Source organism: Cervus canadensis, chromosome 13 (assembly GCF_019320065.1).
Source record: "Cervus canadensis isolate Bull #8, Minnesota chromosome 13, ASM1932006v1, whole genome shotgun sequence".
Lineage (NCBI taxonomy): Eukaryota > Metazoa > Chordata > Mammalia > Artiodactyla > Cervidae > Cervus > Cervus canadensis.
This window is the reverse complement of record NC_057398.1, coordinates 11220781-11242353: the sequence shown is the minus strand read 5'-3', so window position 1 is coordinate 11242353 and position 21573 is coordinate 11220781. Positions and strand designations below refer to the sequence as shown.

General features: G+C 44.8%; 1 protein-coding gene across 2 annotated transcripts in view; it reads left to right on the top strand.

The window, feature by feature from the left end:
- Window positions 1-21573, top strand: part of PTPN14 (protein tyrosine phosphatase non-receptor type 14) — a 184505-nt gene that overhangs the window by 152274 nt on the left and 10658 nt on the right. For both annotated transcript variants that reach the window (XM_043485110.1, XM_043485111.1), the window contains exons 13-18: window positions 654-2137; window positions 6877-7020; window positions 8709-8927; window positions 12779-12907; window positions 16072-16306; window positions 19654-19817. In XM_043485110.1, coding sequence (XP_043341045.1) covers window positions 654-2137; window positions 6877-7020; window positions 8709-8927; window positions 12779-12907; window positions 16072-16306; window positions 19654-19817 — 2375 coding nt within the window. The remainder of the gene's footprint in view (window positions 1-653; window positions 2138-6876; window positions 7021-8708; window positions 8928-12778; window positions 12908-16071; window positions 16307-19653; window positions 19818-21573) is intronic.

The window sequence follows — 21573 nt, the reverse complement described above, 5'->3', positions numbered from 1 at the left end:
TCTTTAGGTACCTGTTTAAAGTATTAATAATTTTAATGTGAAATTGACCTTGGTGATGAAACCAAGTCTAGAGGCGGGTTTTAGACAGGGGTAAAATTATGCTCCTGGGTCTTATTTTGCTTTCCACTGGTTGCTGATCAGAACGAAGTAGCCATGCCTGCTGACGTCCTGACTGTGTTACTTGCCTTCTGTCTTGATTAATGCTCGGCCGTCCCTTGTATACAGGGAGTTTTTCCATTGCAGTCAAGGAAGATCAGCTCCAAGAACTCCAAGTTCTTCACTTCCTGGCCCAAATATCCAGTTCTGTCACTGAGCCCTGCATAAGCGGGACCAGTCTCCCTGTGTGAGGACCCTTGTTGGAACCTCAGGCCAAATCAAGAACTTAACCCAGCTGACAGCAGTTCCATATGTACCTAGCTTCATTTGTTTAGATTCACTTTTTCTTTATAGTGTGCTTTAAAATATTCTTTCAGTATGTTGGCATCTTGCCCAAGAAATTGCTGGTTTTTTCTATGGCCTATGTGGGTGGAGACCATGGGATTTCCCTTTTTATGACTTATGTGAGTTAAAAATGACCCCCATGAATGTGAGGACCAACTCAATGGAAGCAGGATGGTGTGGAGGTTCATGGGCCTCTGTTTGACTTCTTGCAGACAGCATCTTCCATGGGAATGAAGAAGCCTTGTATTGCAATTCACACAACAGCCTGGACTTAAGTTATTTAAATGGCACCGTCACCAATGGCGGCAGCGTGTGTAGCGTTCACAGCGTCAACTCCCTCAGCTGCTCCCAAAGCTTCATCCAGGCTTCTCCCGTCTCCTCCAACCTCAGCATCCCCGGGAGTGACATCATGCGGGCGGACTACATCCCCAGCCACCGGCATAGCGCCATCATCGTACCATCCTACCGGCCCACGCCCGATTACGAGACGGTCATGCGGCAGATGAAGAGGGGCGTCATGCACACGGACAGCCAGAGCCAGTCCCTGCGAAACCTCAACATCATCAACACCCACGCCTACAACCAGCCAGAGGACCTGGTGTACAGCCAGCCTGAGATGCGGGAGAGGCACCCCTACACGATCCCTTACGGGCCCCAGGGGGGCTACGCGAACAAACTGGTCTGCCCGTCAGACCAGCTCAGCCCCACGAATGCCACAGTGCCGAGCCAGCCGGGGGGAGCCATTGCCATCTCCCACACGGTGAGCACCCCGGAGCTGGCCAACATGCAGCTGCAGGGCGCCCATAGCTACAATGCGGCCCACGTGCTCAGAAACTATCTCTTCCGGCCGCCGCCCCCCTACCCCCGGCCCCGGCCGGCCACCAGCACACCGGACCTGGCCAGCCACCGGCACAAGTACGTCAGCGGCAGCAGCCCCGACCTGGTGACCCGCAAGGTTCAGCTGTCCGTGAAGACCTTCCAGGAGGACAGCTCCCCGGTGGTGCACCAGTCTCTGCAGGAGGTGAGCGAGCCCCTCACGGCCACCAAGCACCACGGCGCCGTGCACAAGCGTCACAGCCTGGAGGCGATGAGCAGCATCGTGAGGGGCATGGAAGCCATGACCCTAAAGTCGCTCAACATCCCCATGGCCCGCCGCAACACCCTCCGGGAGCCGGGGCCTCCCGAGGAGGGCCCTGGCAGCCACGAGGTCCCCCAGCTCCCTCAGTACCACCACAAGAAGACTTTCTCGGATGCCACCATGCTGATCCACAGCAGCGAGAGTGAGGAGGAGGAAGAGGAGGCTCCTGACCCGGTGCCCCAGATCCCCGTGCTCCGGGAGAAGGTGGAGTACAGCGCCCAGCTACAGGCCGCCTTGGCCCGGATTCCAAACAAGCCCCCACCAGAGTACCCCGGGCCCCGGAAAAGCGTGAGCAACGGGGCGCTGCGGCAGGACCAGGCGTGCCTGCCTCCTGCTGTGGCCCGGGCCAGGCTGCTGCGGCACGGGCCCGCCAAGGCCATCAGCGTCTCCCGGGCCGACCAGCTGGCCGTCAATGGGGCCTCTCTCGGGCCATCCATCTCGGAGCCCGACCTGACGAGCGTGAAGGAGCGGGTCAAGAAAGAGCCTGTCAAGGAGAGACCTGTGTCCGAGATGTTTTCCCTGGAGGACAGCATTATAGAAAGAGAGATGATGATTCGGGTAAGTGGCCGCCTCTCCCGGGGCATCTTTGGAGGGATGGTTAAAGGGACTGGTCCCCCATCCCGGCCCCCACCCCAGAGCACCCTCCCTGCTCCTATTGGGTGATTCAGGCACACCTCCCTCCTCTGGGCAGGGAAGAAAGCGCGAGGCTTATCAGGGAACCTGGGAGGATTTAAACATGTGATAGGATTTAAAAGTCACTTGCATTTTAAACAGGTAGGGTTTCGTTTCACAAAACTTTGTTTTTTGCTCCTTCCATTCTCATTCATGGCTTCTCAAAGGCCTGCTTGGGGCAAAATGCTGTGACAAAGTTAGGATCTTACAGGTATGTGGTACTGAGATCAGTGTCTGAGCCAGCATTTTGGTGAATATATTCAGGGTCAGATTTCCCATTGCCTGAGCTGCCAGGAGCTCACCTTCCTCCATCTCCTGGCATTTTGTTTTTTTCTGGGGAAAGCAGTTTTTCCCCAGTTAAATATTAAAAGAGCAGCCTCCCTTCAAAGCGCAGCTTTCTGTGAAGACCTGGATGTCAGGATTGCTCATCAGTGTTGACCATGATGTGTCCAGTTCATTTTCAGATCTTCTTTCAATAGATGGTCAGCACAAATCTACGAAAATTACAGTAAACTCAGAAGCATACAGTTGAGTTTGAATTCACCACTGAGCTTACTCCATCAAGAACTCACACATTCATACACTCAACGCACACATGTGTAACATTTGACGCACACATGTGTAACATTTGACTATGCCTGATATTAGATATAAGTCATTCTTCTTCAGTATGTTTCTTCTGGAAGCTTAGTTATGTTGCCAGAGCAAAAATATATAGTAACAGTTGCATACCTAGAGCAACAAAGTGAATTACATCTTACTAATGAGAAAATTGCTGGATTGTATTTGCTACTTTACAAAATGTTTTATAATACCATTGCTACTCCTCCTGGAGCTGTTCACTCCCTTAAAAAAAAATCCTCTCATTATAAACTACTCAAACCCAGATGGACTTCTCCTCTGCATGTACCACATCTGGGTGATAAGGTAGCCAGCACTTCTTTTAGGAACTCCAGCGCAGTTGTAACTTATATTTTGCTTTGAGGGAATTCATCAGACTTTCTTCATGTATAAGTCTCCCCGATTCTGCAGTGGGAGTCAACTTGTAAAGAATAGTAAAGAGCCAAAGATTTAAGAAAGCCAAGTCCCTAGGTTTAGGAATCTAATCCATAGCAACGTTCCGGCTTTAGACAAACCTCAAGAACATTCTCAGCCTCACAGTTTTAGCCATCCATGGAGTATTGCTAGGAATTTGGTACAGGCATAACTTTTTCCACTTTTCGCAAACCTGGAGGGAAATTGTGAAAGATGTGCTTGTGCCTGTGGCAAATAAAACTGTTTGGCTGGGGGATGGAATGAAGTGCGGGGGTGGGTGCCTTGGGGAGAGCTTTCCACGTTTGGGAAAAATAATCATTGGTAGAAAGGGAGTTTCAGCACTTCTGGGCCTCAGGCCCCTTTCACACAACTCAGCATCAAGAACTCATCAGTGCAAGCATTCGGTGTTGCCATTTCCCTTGCTGACTGGATGTTTATTACCACCTACATGGTTGCCTAGCCTCACTTTGGTTGTATTCATCCCCTTGTTACCTGTATTAAACAAAAGCCTGGAGCTGATACTTACGGCCCTGATTCCTCATATAGAGCTTCATGCATTATCACAGAGCAAACAAAGGCCTTTCTCACTGTTCATCCACGTGTCCTCCCATCCCATCCACTGGGTAATAGTGAATAGCCGATTTTACCTCTTAACTAGTTCAGTAACATCATTACCCCAGCCCTATATCATTTCCCCTTATTTTTTTTTTTTAAGTGTACCTTTTTAAAAAAAATTCTTTTTTGGCCACACCGCAGAGCATGTGGGATCTTAGTCCTTGACCAAGGATTGAACCGTGCCCCCCACATTTTAAGCACAAAGTCTTAACTACTGGACTGCTAGGGAAATCCCTTCCCTGATTTTTCCCCAAATCCTACATACTAGTGAGCTCAAGGGCAGCCACCCTTGGTTGTTGTCCCGACCTCAGAGGAGGACTCGGAGGGTCTTCAGTGAGCCAGGCAAGATGGTGACCTGAGCCCTAGCACTGGAGCTTGGGATGGGTCTCCCTGGTCTTCCTGAAGAAACTCACCCCCACATCTCAGGTGCCTTACTCTGGTCCCCATCAAGGGTAGATTTTGCCTGGCTTGTTAGGCATAGCTAAGAGAAGGCTGTCAAGGCCTTCCTAGAAGAGAAAACCAAATAGGAACTGGAAGCAGACAGCTATGGTGAGAATTTGCCCTGCAGGCAACCCTCTCTCTCCCTTTCTGGAGTTGCTTGTCCCCTTGATGGATCTTTCAGGCCTGTGGTGTGGATAGCGCCTCCGCATGCCTCCTGCTGCTGCTTTGAAGGCATTTCACTGTCTGGGGTTCCCTAACCGCCCCCTGTCAGGTACTGGGGAGAGAAAAGGCCAAGGCAAATCTTTGAATTCATTATTTTTGATCTCTGGTAATAAGCGGATAGGATACATGAGGAGGAGCTAAGAGAAATAGTTTATCATTGGGGCCTCAGTGTTCTCTGGGTAGTAACCCTTTCCCAAGAAAGACAAGTGAGTTGCTTTTTGTTTTGGGTCCAGTTGGGGTTGCCTTATGGTGCAGGTGGGAAGGAAGCAGAAGGACTGTCAGAAGGATCTGAGGACCATTTACCAAAAAAAAAAAAAAAGAATCATTGCTCTCTCAAAATTTTGCAGAGGAGTGAAACATTCTCAACTAAAAGAGATAACAGCAGGCAGGGAGGAAATTCTCCCTTAGAAAAACAAACTAGTAAGTAAGTAAACCAACAAAACTCCCCAAATTTAAATCCTGAATGTTCAAAGTCTGCCCAGGGTTGAGAAACCAGGATCATTTTTAAGAGTAGAATATGTTTTGGCCCTTTCTCACTTTCCCACAGTTAATCCTCCTCTGAGATGCTCCTTTGGTTTATCTGATGGGTTAGCCCTGTCACGGGACCCAGCACCTTACTGACAGCATCAGTCACAAAGGCCAGGGCTCCACGCTTCTTTTTTTTAATTGAAGTATAGTTGATTTGCAGCGTGTTCCCTGGTGGCTCAGGTGGTAAAGAATCCGCCTGCAACGCAGGAGATCTGGGTTCGATCCCTGGGGCAGGAAGATCCCCTGGAGAAGGGAATGGCTACCCAATCCAGTATTCTTGCCTGGAGATTTCAATGAACAGAGGAGCCTGGCAGGCTACAGTCCATGGGATCAGAAAGAGTTGGACACGACTGAATCAACACACACAAGAGGTGTTCTGTCCTCTACCAATACCATAGCTCCACAAGACACTTCTCTAGGAAGTAAATTTCTAAAGGACAGACTAAGAACAAAATACCTGAAGGTTTGAAAACAAAACAAAACACGGAGTGAGATCACTCCTTCATCTGTGGCAACCAAAGGGACCTGCAAACTGTGGGTGAAAATTGTAAACTCTGTAAAACTCATGTGTTTCTGTGCTTTATAGAGTCCCTCTGTCCTTTTGTCTTCTAAGACAAAACTGTTGGGTGGAAAATGCTCCTATTTTGCCTGAAGTGATCAACTGGAGATTGGTTCACGCCCCAGTCATCTTAGAGGAAGTGGGGAAGCACAGCTGTAGGCAAAATAACAGGGGCCCAACAGTTTCAGAGTGTCTGTGCAGGTGAGCGCAGAGAGGAGTCACAAAGTCATAAGCAAGGGCCAGGGGCGGCCTGTGTGGCCCCCAGATCATGCTCTCCCAGGGTGTAGTCACAGCCAATGGGGCCCCGCTGTGGTCACTGGGAGCCATAGCATCCATTCCTGCGAGTCTTCTGGGTAAAGCATGAAGGGTCCTGCCGGGGGGTCATCTCAGGTGGTTCCAGACTAAGGTATTAGCGCGTGTATTAAACTTTATCAGCTCTGTTTCTGGGAATAATATCCCAGGGACCAGAGAGATTTAATATAGAGTTAACACCTCAATCCTAGCCCCTCTGAGTGGGAACTTGGGAAGGAAGTTTTTTCTCTACCTCTGTATGTATCCATCCTCTTATCGATGGGACAGTTTTTCTGCTATATCCTTCTGCTTCTCTATATATTCAGGCTACTGATTTTTGAGAGTTTGATGTTGAAACTCCAATTAAAAATCTTTAATTTGCCACTTAAAAAAATAACGGTAATATATAGTGGAACTGTATATAACCTTGTTCTGTGTTTTCCACGTTTCCTATAAATGTGTTATCAGACTTTCATAATTTAAAAAATAAAAATCTAAAAAAAGGACGCAGCAGTTTTTATAAGCTTTTTACCATTTAATCTGCATAAAAGGTCCATCGTTGTGACTAGCTCTGATTATTCATGAATCTCTGTTTCTCTTTTCTTTGTCCTGTCTTCCTTCAGTGCTGTCTTCCTAAGGTGACTCATGCATGCTCTTTTTGTGAGCCCTATGGCAGGGTGTATTTGTGTAGAGTCTCTGCTCTTGTCTATTTGTTTCTTTACTGCATTTTTAAAGAAACGCTCGGGAGGCCCAGCGGAGCCGGCTTCCTCGGGCGCAGTGGGAATGAAGGGGAAGGCTGTGTTTGAATTTGCCCTGCTAATGGTAATTGTCTGCATTCCTTGGCTGGGGAGTTATAGATTTGGGGAGATTAAAACACATTCCAGCATTCTCCTGGTATTACAAACAATGAGAACATGCCTTTTCTTGCCGCAAGAATCTAGAAAAGCAGAAGATGGCAGGCCTGGAGGCGCAGAAGAGGCCACTGATGTTGGCAGCCTTGAACGGACTCTCAGTTGCTCGGGGCTCAGGGCGGGAGGAGAGTCGCGTCGATGCCACCCGAGTTCCCATGGACGAGAGGGTAAGCGCTGGGCTCTTCAAACACGTGACTCATTCTCTGTGGTCTTAGGATTCTGACTCTCTCTCCTCGCCCAGACACGCCAGCACGAAGGTGTGTTTGATGAATTCATTCTCCAGCTTGAAGATGAGCACGACCTGGGTTGTGCTGCATTAGACTGATCCTTTCCAATATATCTTGTTTCTTGGTCAGGTTGGTTCAGTGATGACGCCTAGAGACACCTGTCTGTGTGGCCTTGGTCAACCCACATTTCTCTGGGCCTGGTTTTTTGTTTTGCAGAGTGAAGAGGTTAAGCCCTTGCCCTAGTGCTCAACTTCTGTGATTTTTGTGAACAAGTACCCTTTATTAGGGAGGAATTATTTTACTCAAGCACTTATAGAATTCTTTAATATGCTGGCCCCTTGCAAGGAGCGTCCCAGGTGGCGCTAGTGGTAAAGAATCTGCCTGCCAATGCAGGAGATGCTAGTGACGCAGGTTTGATCCCTGGGTAGGGAAGATCCCCTGGAGTAGGAAGTGGCAACCCATTCCATTATTCTTGCCTGGAAAATTCCACGGACTGAGGATCCCGATGAGCTATAGTCCATGGGACCGCGAAGAGTCGGACATGACTGAGCAGCTGGGCACATGCTTGGCTATAGAGTATGACTAATGTATAATTGTTAGGGTAATGCATTGTGAAAACTTTGGTTTTGAAAAGCAAAGAAAGTTGCATGGTAGTGTTTCAGAGGTGAACAAACACGTTCCTGTAGTCCCTGAAATTGCTGTCAGGTTAAAAAACAGGTTGTGTAAATGTAATAGAGTGCCAGTAAGATTAGGGTTTTAGGTTTTGCCGGCATGTATGAAGTATTAGCATGCTCTGAGATCCAGAAGTGTCTTACTTTTTTTTTTTTTTCCCACACCACATGGCATATTCCCTGACCAGGGATCAAAAACTATGACCCCTGCATTTGAAGCATAGAATCTTAACCACTGGACCCCCAGGGAGGTTCCTAGAAGGGTCTTTTGAGGCATCATTTAATCCAGTTAATACCATGTTATTGTAATTAGTATTTTGGTCATGGGAAAAATAAAAGAGGGGGGTGTCTAATCCACATGACTAGAGAACTATGGATCAAGTATCACCTTAAAATTTAGCTAAAAACAATTACATAAGTGGAGAAAAGGATTTTTTTGATAACTAAGGTTTAAAAATCTCCTTATCACTAAAACTTGAAACAGCAGGTGGCTTAGTGGTAAAGAATCCTCCTGCCGATTCAGGAGACATGGGTTGAATCCCTGGGTTGGAAGATCCCCCGGAGGAGGAAATGGCAGCCCACTCCAGTATTCTTGCCTGGGAAATCCCGTGGACAGAGGAGCTTGGCGGGCTACAGTCCATGGGGCCACAAAGAGTTGGACACAGCTGAGCGACAGAGCATGCATACACGTTAATAACAAAATGCTAATTTTGAATTTCAGCTCTTGCCTAGTCTGGCAGATTTGTGCTGTTTAAGGTATGAGCGAGGAGGCAATTGGTTATTAGACAAGAGAAATGTTCAATATGGTGAATGAATGAGACCGAATAATCAAGTTTTGATTGTCCATCTTGAAACTACTGATTAACACCCTCGCTGTAAATATTTTGAGAAATCTGGTGGTTTTGTCAGTGTTTGGATCAGATTATTCAGAGAGCTGAAGATCACCTTCTGTTGCAGTTCAGAACCCTGAAGAAGAAGCTCGAAGAGGGAATGGTGTTCACAGAATACGAGCAAATTCCAAAGAAAAAGGCAAATGGCATTTTCAGCACAGCGGCTCTGCCAGAAAATGCTGAGCGCAGCCGAATCCGCGAGGTGGTTCCCTATGAGGAGAACCGCGTAGAGCTAATACCAACCAAAGAAAATAACACAGGCTACATTAATGCCTCCCACATCAAGGTAAGAAGGGGGGTGTGTTGGGAAGGCTGGTCGAAGATTGCTGGGTTAACAGTAAAAAGGCAGGAGGAGCAAACAGACAGGCTGCCACTGCGCAACTTGGCTGGTCCCCAAGCCCTGAGGGAGTGTTTTTGAACTCTCGGAGTTTTTCTTAGTCAACTAGAAGGCCATGCCTAATGCCGCAGAGAGAAGGAAGCCCAGTGGCCTCAGGGAAAAACCTCAGGTCAGCTATTTCTGAAGCTTGATTGTGTCGGAGGATTTAACTTTTTCTTGTCTCTGTAAGGGGTAACTTTTCAGGAAACTCACAGGTCAAGCTGAGGGTTGTCCCTTTCAGTTTGTGATTTGCAGGCGATGGAGGCTGTGGAAGTTACAGGCGCTGTATTTCTGTCACTGGAGTTTTTATGATGGTCAAGAGTGACAGAGAGTTGTCATTTCTCACTTGTGATACTGATTATGCGTTTTATAGCTGAAGTCCCAACTTTGTATAATATTCACAAGAGTGGACTAATTTAACCATCAACCATAATGGTGACGTTGATAGTGAATTTTACAAGGTTTGCCAACATTATTCAACGTATTTGAGTCATTACATTTTTGTTAACTAGTTCAGATACTCCAAATCTTCATATCTCAGTATTTTATAGACTTTAAAGTTAGTCAGCTTAACTTTACTTCAGTTAGAATTTAGAGTTATAGATACATATGTGCATGCAAACAAGTTTTCCCTAAACAGTTTAATTTCACCAGGGCCCCTAATGACAGAGCATATTTGTTTAGAATGTCACCATTTGCCCTGGCCTCCAAACTAGGGGAATTATTTGTATACTAATGTGAATTGTATCAGGGTAACTCTTACGGCTGTTACAGGATGATTTTCAACAATACAAGGTTCACATTAGTAGTCTGTTGTGGTCAATAACTTTAGAAACCTACCTCTGGCATTATTTCCTTTCTTCACTGGAATTTTCAACTGTAGCCAAATCATAGGTAGGTTCCTTTGAGCCTCTAAAATACAGCCAGTTGTTGGCCTGTGTATCAGTTCAAACAGCTTTGATGCAGAATGTGGAAACTGTACCACTGTTGGTATGGTGTTTTTGTTCACTGAGCATAGAGAACCACATATTTTTCTATTGGAATATAATTGCTTTATAATGTGTGAGTTTCTGCTGTATAACACTATGGATCAGCCATATGTGTACATATATCCCCTGTCTCTCGAGCTACCCTCCCATTCCACTCTTCTAGGTCATCATAGAGTTGTTTTTTTTTTTTTAATGTCAGAAAGTCCTGTCCAAAGAAATAGGATGGCATAACTCTCATGGAACATAATTGTGTATTTTACTCATATTTTTGAGAGTGAGAACTCTCAAAACAATAATAATGCAATAAAAAAACAGTGAATAAACTAAAACAATTAAAAAAAAAAAAAACTGAGCCCCATAGAACTCTGAAGGAAGCTGACAGTGGTGAGTTTCCTGGGCTGAATTTAGATAACAAAACAATGACTGAAAAAATGGACTCAAAGATGCGGATCGCACAGCTGCTTCTTGCTAGAGTATCTCTGAAAATCTTCCACAGCTGTAATATACTATCTTCTTTTGGCCAAATCGTCCTCCCGTTTTCCATCTACCCTCTGGAAAAAGCTGTCAGTCTGCATGGGCTGTGCCCATCGGGCATTGTTAACAGAAACGTGCCTTCCTCCATATTCTCTGAGGCCCACATTTCATCTTGTGGATCTGGGTTAGACATGGGTGCGTTTAATAGACCCAGAGAGCTTGCAAGAACTTGTCCTTGTTTTTTGGAATATAGTTGTATATCTTGCCAGTGTTTCCTCCCTGGATTCCAAGCAGCCATTAACACAGAACAGAGATTTGTTTGCTCCAGAGGTGAAATCACATCTGTGAAACCTACCTCAGTAGCATTGGCGGTTGTGTTTTTAATGCAGCTTTTAATACCCTCCTGTCAATACTTGGGAATATGCTGAAAGGCCCCAGGCAGCAGCATACTCTGGAAGTATTTATGGCTCCTATATGTTGGGTGCCAGAGAGGATAATGTTTAAAAGCATGATTCCACAGAAAAGCCAAATTCCTAGCCAGCCAGCAAATACATGAGTGTCATCTCCCACCAGTACTCAGAAAATGGATTTTGCTTGCCAGCATTGACCTAAGCATGTCTTGTGTAACGAGATAACAACTGACATGGTTTTTGTTTGAATCAAGTTAGTATATAGTTTCATAAAACAAATGAGAGAAAAAGTTGCAAACAGTGATCACTCCATTACCCCTAAAGCTATCTTGAGAGCCACACCAGTGAATGTGTAAGGAAGCCTGAGTTGGCAATATCAAGGCACAGGAATGAAGGGGATACCCAGAAAGAGTCCCTCCAAAGGCCCCCGTTTCCCCGTGCTGGCATCACCTCCCACACTTGGGGCATGCCTTTTTATTGATAAGTCTCCACTGCTGATATTTATCGCTGCAAAATTATCCTCCAAATGTGGGCTTGAAAAATATTCACAACCTAAAAGTTGAGAGTTATGCTTTATTTGGTGGGGATTTTTCAGGATTTAAAGCCAAGGAGACAGCATCTCAAGTGAACCTGAGAGAATTCTCCCCAGGGGTGAGGGGAGGAGCTAGGTAGGTTATATAGAAGTTTTGCAACAACACAAAGGGCGGGTAGTCAGAACATCAGAAGATTATTATTATTATTTTTTAAAGATTATTGTTAATTAAAGAAAACTGTATAACCCAAGTTAAGGAATTCAGCACTTCTCTGTGTATGGGAAGATGCAAGAGTCTGGGCTCACTGAAATCATTCCTTTGATACGCACCTCAGCTATCTGGGGCCAGCATGGTCTTTTCACCACCTGAGCTCCCTGGGGGCTCACCATGGGGAGTGGCTGCTAGAGGGCAGGTGTTCTTTCCTTCCTGGGTCCCCTCAGGGCTCACCAGCTCATCATCCGTGCTGGTGGTGACTGTGATATCCTTTGTTTACTGATATGGCAGGAAATACTCCATTTCTCACTAAGGTCACCCTGAGCTGTGTAGGGTGATGATTTTATTATCCCAAACCATCTCAGGATTCCAGAGTTCAGTTGGACACTATGATACTGCAAAAGGGGAAGGTGGTGATGAAATATCAAGTACTGTTGGCTTCTGTGCATTCATAACACCTTTCCTGTATAAGGCACAGAGCAGCAGGTACAACAGAGGTTTACACACACTTCCTATCAGGGCAGTGGTAGAAGGACATTGTTATTCCAAAGGGGTGTTATGCCATGGTAGACTTTTCTATTATTTAAAAGGATGCCACAGAGTACTGTTTCTCAGACCATGGACCACAATATGGTAGTGGAGTATGAAACCAATTTAGTAAAAAAAGAGTTTGTGGGTTTTTTTTTTTTTTTTTTTGGCTTTTTTTTTTTCATGGATAGACTATAAAAAGGAGAAAAGAATGGTAGTTATCAATACATTGCATATTGGAAACATAACTATTATATCTGTAAAAATTGTTAGATTATACACATATATATTCATATAATATTATACATGTGGATATATGTGTGTGTGTGTGTGTATGTGTGTGTTTTTAATATGCACTGATTTGTACATAATTACTGTGGGTTGAAGACCAAAACCCATGAGGTATATTTTGATAAGCTTGAGTGACATAATGTTTTCATGTGAAACTGTGTCGCTAGCCACTCCTGGTCTCAGGGCTGTTGATAATGGCACTAACACAGTGGACCTAAAAATGTTATCCAGGGTTTTCAGGTGGCTGCAAAAGGACCTGTGGTCCGCATGGAATTCTGTCCTGGATTTGGGGTTCATTCACTGATGCTTCCCTTGGCTTCCAGGTGGTGGTCGGTGGGGCAGAATGGCACTACATCGCCACTCAGGGGCCCCTGCCACACACATGCCACGACTTCTGGCAGATGGTGTGGGAGCAGGGAGCGAACGTGATCGCCATGGTCACTGCAGAGGAGGTAAGCGGAATGGGCACCCCGCCATCTGTCCCCGGGGGAGGGAGTGGCCGGAAGGTGAGCTTTGTGTCGGTGACTCCACTGCGCTGTCCTCTTTCCAGCATCGCTTCTCTGCAAATCCTTTTCTCTCTGACGCGCATCTCTTTTCTCTCCTTATTTTTATATAGGTTTGTTTTGTTAAGATGATTTATTGTTAGGTCCCATTTTGATCCAGCTTTTAACTCTTTTCCTTGAATCGCCATGTACTACAATTAAACAAACAAACAAACAAACAAACAAAAAAGAACCGGACTTCAGTCCAGCCAGCTCACTTTTGTTGTGCCCAACAAAGCAATGGTCTTTCCATTGGAGTCTGAGAACTTTGGGGGAGCTCCTAGTAACTCGGCATATATTCCCACACCCAGGGCATGGCAGCTCACAGGCTCTCCTGTTTATCAGCTGAAAAAAGACCAGAAGCTGTTATTTCTGTAGAGGAGGCCTCTATTCTTTGAGGAGAGAGAAAAAAAAAAACCTTTTTCTTCCTTTGCCAAGTCAAACATAGTTTTTCCATTGTAACTGAAGAAGTCTATGTGGTGCTGCCAAAACTGGCATATACCCCCAGTCCATCTAGCAATTCACTCAGAGCCTGTTGTCTTTAGGGAAAGATGTTTTGTGTTTCTTCTCTTGTCACAGTCTAAATTTTTTTTGTTTTAGACCACTTCCTTTGGTTCCCTCCATTAAATTTTACCTTATGTTTTGAAGTCATTTAAGGGTTAGGCTTCATCTGGGTGTTTGGGTTTTTTTTTTTTTTTTTAACCATGTATCACATGCTTCCCTGGTGGTTCAGATAGTAAAGAATCCGCCTGCCCTGTCGGAGACTTGGGTTCGATTCCTGGGTTGGGAAGATCCCTGGGGGGAGGGCATGCAATCCACCCCAGTATTCTTACCTGGAGAATCCCATGGACAGAGAAGCCTGGCAGGCTACAACTCATGGGGTCGCAAAGAGTCAGACATGACTGACTGACTAAGCACATCACAGCATGTTATTGTATACCCATTTCCTAACAAGTTTTAAAGGATAGGAAACAGAAAGAAGTGAAAAACGAGTCATATTCCTTTCATTGACTCTTCTGAGCAGATGCTTTCCAGAACAGCCCATTAGAAGGTAGTGATGAAAGGACTTTGGGCCCTTTCAGGCCAGCTGTATTTCTCTAGGCTGACCTTCTGTCCCCTCAGGGAGTAAATGCTCCTTAAAGCCTCTAGTTTTATCACCCTATTGAATTACATCCCTAGAAGGGATTCATTCCATTGAAAACAATGTCCTTGCCCTCTGTGCTGACCCCAGGCAGGAACAAGGTGGTAAACACAGCAGGTGTGATCCTTGTCCCCAGGGAGCTTACATCCTAGTGCGATTTACCATGAAAAGGGAATCAGTAAAGTCAGCTCAGATAGTGGTGAGTGCTGTGAAACCAGTAATGGGCTGGAGGGTGACTGCCGGGCTACTTTAGGTTAGATGGCAGCCCAGGCCCCTCAGGAGGCTACATTTGAGCTGAAACTTGAGTGACAGGAAGCCTTAGGAACAAAGTCCAGTGATCTCTGAAGCAGCCAGAGGCTTACTGTCTCTTGAAATCTGCAGTTGATGTAGGTTGCTGGTGCTGAGACGTGTTGGACTCTTTGCAACCCCAAGGACTGTAGTCCCCCAGGTGCCTCTGTCCATGGGATTTCCCAGGCAAGAATACTGGAGCAGGTTGCCATTTCCTTCTCCAAGTTGATGTGGGTACTCAGCAAGTTATGTAAAGGCCTCCGGTAAATGCTCTTTCACAGGATGGTTCAATAAAAGAGGCAGGTGTGCTTCAAATTTAAGAAGACTCAATTCAACCAAAAGAGTCAGGGCAGGACTACTTGGGTCCCTGAAGATGTGTTGCTTTGTGAGCAGACCAACCACCACTTGCGGCTCACTCCCCCCTGCCTTGTATGCTGGGCCTCTCCCCTCTCTCTCCACCCACTTCCTGCCCTAGGTACCCTTCTTTATTTTTATTTTTAAAAATTTTTCATTAAAAAAAATTTTTTTGGCCGCACCATGTGTCATGAAGGATCTTAGTTCCCGGACCAGGGATCAGACCTGTGCCTCCTGCATTGAAAGCACTGAGTCTTAACCACTGGACCACCAGGAAAGTCCCCTGGGTCCCCTTGTAAGCCACCAGCTCATCCACCCCCGCTCCCACCCCTGTGATGTCAAAATTCTGCAAAACTTTAAAACAGACCCTGTTTTTGTAAATGGCTGAGAATGCATATCCCCAGAAAAGATGATAAAATTAAGAGAGAGCAAACAGGGGTAGAGTCAGTTTTCCCCTCTGCTTCAGTTGGAATGGGACTAAAACAAATGAATCAGGATGGGGGAAAAAAAAGGAGATTGGCACCAGATGATAGAGGCAGTGTCCCTGGTTGGTGGGGATAACAGAGAGTAGTACCTGGGGTCAGGCATGTGAAATGAGAAGCATGACCTAGAATGGGAGCTTCCCAGGTGGCCTAGTGGTAAAGAATCCACCTGCCAGTTCAGGAGACATAGGAGCCATGGGTTCAATCCCTGGGTCGGGAAGATCCCCTGGAGAAGGGCATGGCAACCCACTCCAATATTCTTGCCTGGAGAATCCCATGGACAGAGGAGCCTGGCGGGCTACAGCCCATAGGGTCACAAAGAGTTGGATGTGACTGAAGTGACTTAGAATGATGATTGAGATCTCTCACTCTTCTGCTTAAGGTCACTTCATCACCTTCGGATGGCTTCCCACTGTCCATGGCATCAAATCCCTACTCCCTACCATGGACCACAAGGCCTTTCTAACTAACCTCCTCTCTGCCATCCACACTGAAGCCTCCCTGCACTTCTCACAGTACCTAGCATGTTCTCATCTCTGGCTCGTCCTTACTCTGGCTCCTCTCTCTAACATTCAGCTGCAGCCGGGTTGGGAATCTTTACATTTTTCCATTGATATAACTGCATGGTACATCTTATTACTGGCCTTAGCTAAAATGTGTGAAATCTGCTCTGTAGGAGACACTGCATGATGTTACTGAGTCAGTGACTTAGAAGTCATTCAGGTTTTCTGCGGTCCTCAGATTTTAAAACTAAGAGGATAAGAGCTTCCCTTGACTCCTGTCCAATTTTGTTTCTCTGTGTGATTCAGGAAGGCGGACGAACCAAGAGCCACCGATACTGGCCCAAACTGGGTTCCAAACACAGCTCAGCCACCTATGGCAAGTTCAAGGTCACCACAAAGTTCCGAACAGATTCTGGTTGCTATGCAACCACAGGCTTGAAGGTCAAGCACCTTCTGTCCGGGCAAGAAAGGACCGTGTGGCATTTGCAATATACTGACTGGCCAGACCACGGCTGCCCAGAGGATGTCCAAGGATTTCTGTGTAAGTTTTTGCTTGTCAGTTGGAGTTTTACCAACAGCGTATATGGTCTTATCAGTTGGAGGTGAAGTGAAAAGAGAGGATACTTTCTCTTAGGTGGTGAAAGTATTGTAACATTGAAGTATATAGTACTTTAGATAGTATGTGTAGAGCAGAGAAGATTAATACTTATATTCTCTTAACCATTGATGCAGTGAGCTAAAGGTAAACTAATTGGTTCTACCTTGATTTAGACCTTCTATACCTATCCTGATACATATCGCATCCTTAAACCTTGGAAACATTATGCTAAATAAAATAAGCCAGATACAAAAGGATAAATGCTGTGTGATTCCACTCATGTTGAGTTTCCCAGAATAGGCAACTTCATAGAGATAGTATAATAGAGGTTACTAGGAGCTAGGGGGAAGAGGAATAGGAAGTTACAGTTTGATAGATACAAAGTTTCTGTTTGCGACCACAGAAAAGGTCTCTAAGTGGATAGTGGTGATGTTTGCAGAACACTGATTATACTTATTGTCACTGTATACTTAATGTTACGTACTTTTAGAATGATTAAAATGGTACGTTTTATGTTATGCATTAAATATATTTTACCACAATAAAAAAAACACAGAGCAATAAAGGGAAAAAAAAGACTTTAAAAATTTCTCAGGAAGATTTATATCTCAGAAGCCCTGCATTTCCTCCAGCAGCAAATCCCCATCAGTAGTTTCTCATACCTGTGATTAAAGATAGGTGGCTAACTAATAGAGAATTATTGAAATAAACCTGTAGTGTTTGAAACTGTCATTTTCAAATTCATTCATCTATGTATATTTTTCAAGTTACGATCATCTTGGAAACAAATTCATCCAGATTGTCTGCAGTAGCTATTTGAAAGGCCAGCAACTGGGTGTGTGTCCACCACGTGCCAGACACTGAATCAGGCTCTTAGCATGCAGAGATGAAACAGTCTTTGTTTTAAAGGCTCTCTCGGTCTTCTGATGAAGGCAGGCCCGTGATCACAGGCCGGGGTGAGATCTGATGCTTCTGGTGCTTGCTGTAGCACACTCCTTCCTTTCCACAGACTTTCCTAAGCATCCTGCACTTGTGGGAAAGCCCACTGCTTCCTCCTTCCAGCTAGAAAGGAGGCCCGAGGGTGCCCTGCAGATTATTGATTATATACCTGCTGAGTTGTCGATTCACCAGCTGGCAGAGGACCCCTGACCACCACAAAGGGAGGATGTTGAATGTCAAAACCTTGATTTTCATTTTGGTAACTCATTTAGAATAGGAGGGGTGGGGAAGAGAAGTGAGAATAAGTTTTCAAAAACCTAAAAGTACGATTTCACAAGTCCAACTAGAAAGATTATGATGCGGGTATATCATTTCCCATTGATGTGCTGATGGTTCTTGAGGAGTTGGACACTGAAAGTAAGAAAGATGATTGGACACAGAGGACCTAGAACAAGATCTAGAGTGGGTTAGTGGTTTGCCTGAGGCCTGACAGTTACCTATAGCCCAAAATATTAATAAGGAGCATGGTGACCTCTGCAGAATTTTCATTCTTTGTAACAGTGTGCTTTTTATTCTTTTTTGGTAATCTTTTGCTAATTGCTATTAGAAGCAAGACTTAGAAATTGGAAGCAATAAAAGTAAATCCATCAGATGATTGACTAACAGCTCTGATAAAAGATTGAGTTTATAAGATGGCTAAAATCATAATCAAATCTTTTAAATCTGAGCCAGTTTAAGAAAGGTGAATCTAAATTACTGAAAAAAAATAGAGAAAAAATTTAAATAGTATTAATTAATTTACCTTTCTAAAAAACTCAGGACAAGTGTGCTGAGCAGGGTCTTAGAAATGATGGCTCTTTAGGTCATTAAGAATTTTAAGAGATTTTTGTTTGTGTTTAAATTAGATTGCCTGGATGCAGAGGAACTGGGTCAAACTGTCTTCCAGCGTCCAGAGGTCTTCACTGAGTTACAGCTCAAGAAACTTTATTAATATGATTGTTGGAGAAAGAATTCATTGAAATCTAATTTCTCTGTGTTTCATGACATTCCATTTGATAGTGGCATCTGTTTTATTGATCAATATTCTTTTCACTTCTCTCCTTAAATTTAACACAAGAAAAACCTTGTCTCTTGTATGTGAACATTGTCTGCCATCAGAGAACGTTTATCACCTAATATCTCTGGGGGGAACAATGGTGAAGGGGATTCCATGCTCAGTATTTAGCTCATGTTGGTACAAATAGCAACTACTTTATGTAGTCACCTCAGATTGCCTTCCATCTTGTTTTGTTCTGTCTCATTTTACATCACTGATGGTAGTAAACGTTCATTTGGGTAAAACTACTTCAGATTACTAATTAAATAAGGTTATAAAGGAAAACAGTTCTTAGTCATTGTGTATAAACTGGTGCTCTTACATTATCAGAATGGTTTGAATGCAGTTTTTTTCTCTTTAGCAGTCTGAATTTTTCTCCTCTGATTTTACACTGCTGTACTGGAACGAGATTTTCTGAGCATCAAGAACCTTCAAATCTGCTTCTCCCCTGAACTATAAAATCTCAACTACTAATTGATTTTTTCTGATTCTTAGAGTGTATGAGGATTGCAATTATTCTTTTCCCTTTTTTTGTGATCATGAAAAAAAAAGTCTTTAAGGTTTAGATTGACTAATTTTTCATTTGTGACCAATTGGAATATTAAACAGTCCCTTGCATAGCCCTGCGGGGCCAGGCAGATGTTGGAAGCAAAGAGGGAGGTGGCACACCCCCCCCCAACCCACACATTGCCCCCAGGAAAGGGGGGGCCATTACCTTGAGCTACTCACGTAACCACAGGGGATCCAAGCTGAAAACCAGGCTCCCCAAAGTCTATTTTAAAGTCTGAAAATGGAGTCAAGCCTCAGCTGATGTTCACTCGTTCAGTGAAGGGAAGGAAGGAAGGGCAGATGGATGCTCTTCCCACCAGAAATTGGCTCTGACAGGCGGGCGTTTCAAGGGGACCTAACTGGTGTTCTGATCCCAGTCTGTTAATAGTAGGAATTGCTGTAAGTAATGTCGAGACTCATCTGCTTGGGGGACTTTGGGATTTGCAGAGGGGAAAACAGAATTTAATTTTTAAAAAAGAACTATTTAATTTAAAGAACGAATTCTCCCATGGACTAATTGACTCCCAGCTGGTCCTTTCTGGATCCAGGACTGTACAGTGGGTACCAGCCAAATAATTAGTGTCTTGTAAGAACTGTAAATTATTGTCACTTAAAAAAAAAAAAATCCCTGTCATCTCCCGCCCCCCCCACTTGTATGCAAAGCCACGGAGGACTTCAGTGACGAGATTTGCATCTTGTCTTGCAGCCTACTTGGAGGAGATCCAGTCGGTCCGTCGCCACACCAACAGCATGCTAGAAGGCACCAAGAACCTGCACCCGCCGATTGTGGTCCACTGCAGTGCTGGGGTGGGCAGGACCGGCGTGGTCATTCTTTCCGAGCTGATGATCTACTGCCTGGAGCATAATGAAGTAAGTCTCTCTGGGCTTCGGAATCGTCCCCCTTGGGGGCCAGTCTACACCACGGCCACCCTTTTACCTGTGCCCTTCCATTTCCACTGCTTAGCTTCCTCTCTTGACGGGAGTTTTCCAGACCCGTGATTCCCACTTGGACTCTGACATTTACAACCTTCCTTATCTGTTTTCCCTTTCATTGCTCTGTGTAGAGACCCAAATAATATAGAAGACGAATTGAAAGTGTAAGAAAGGAAACATTTAGAAAATCTGATCTTCACTGGCATCGACTTGGAAAAGTCTGCAGTGTTTTTTGTAGAAGGTCTGCTTTTATTGTGGGTAATTCTCTATGGTGGGTTATTCAGTCCATATAGTTTAGAGGAGTCTTAAGCGTTTCTGGGATGTATTTTGGCTTAACTCCTCCGTGAAAACGTGCATACTTTAAAAACATGTTTCATTCTTCAGAGGGAGTTTCATTGAGGAGGCTGTTTGCTCTTGTCTAGGTTGGCAATGGTGTGTAGCAGAGCTGGGTGGATAACCTGAGGGCTAGACGCGTCCAGCTCTTTCCCGCTAGTTGCGGGCTGTGGCTATCCATATTTGTGCCCACACGGTGCGTGGCATTCCCTTCTTGCTGTAGGTCAGAGAGTTACACTGAGGGACTTTTGATTTTGTGGAGATGAGAAAATAGCAATCAAAGGCTAAAGACCAGTTCATCTGCCTTCTATTCTCATGAGGCTGTAGGGGTTTTAAATGGCTTTCACTTTTTTTTTTTCTTAGTTGGATTCTTCATAGCAGCTTGTGTCAGTTTTCTGATTTTAGAGATGACGATACCAGGGCCAGAAACAATCGAATGACTTGCCCAGGGCCAGGTGGCTCTTAAGCACTGGTGCCAAGGTTTGAAATGAGGTGCTTCACTTCCTGGCCCTGAATTATTTCTTGTCTTCACACTGCCTCCAAACGCCGAGTGTCACTTTGGTTCTTATTCAATTTCCAAATTGTATAACTTGGTGAATCGAAGGAGACTTTTGAAATGGTAGTTTTAAAATCAGGAGATGTTATCATGCACGTTCTGTGAAGGAATTTATCCAACAATATATGTATTTGCTCAGTAGCATCAGTGGTTTGAAAAATCAGATTAAATATTGCCCCATGAAATTTATTATATTGAAACTTCTAGGAAAACAGTCAATGCCGAGTTTAAACATGTTCAAAGGATGTTTTAAGTTCCCTGCCTATAAAAAGTTAATTTTGGAAACTTTCAGCCTGTACGTATGAATGTTTGTGCTGCTAAAAAGTAGAAGAGGGGTTCTATCAATGTGGCCTATTGTTCAAACAAACAAACATTCTGTTGGGGAACGAAATGCCCATCACAGAATCAGTTGAGTCTACATCACAGAAATCTCATCGTCTTCTGTGAGTTTTTATCCTTTTTTCTCACGGACGATTTCTGGGTTGTTTGCTTCCCTGTCACTACTAGAAGTCTCTAGGAGTTTCTATTAGAGTGATGGCTTCCCACTAAGTCCCAGACCCACTCAGTGCTGGGAAGATGGATTGAGAGACAGTGGAAATGGGGTACATGTGGCTGCAGCGTATCCCAGCGCCCCTGGGGGCACCAGTGGGTTCCTGGGGAGGAGAAAGGGCTTCATGGTCCCCTCTGGACCCACTTAGAGATCTTGTCCTCATATCAGTTTCTTTGACAAACTCCCCTTCTTTTCTCCATTCCCCACGTACCCTCCTGTGCTCCCCTTTCCTCCTTTTCAACTTGAGAAGCTAT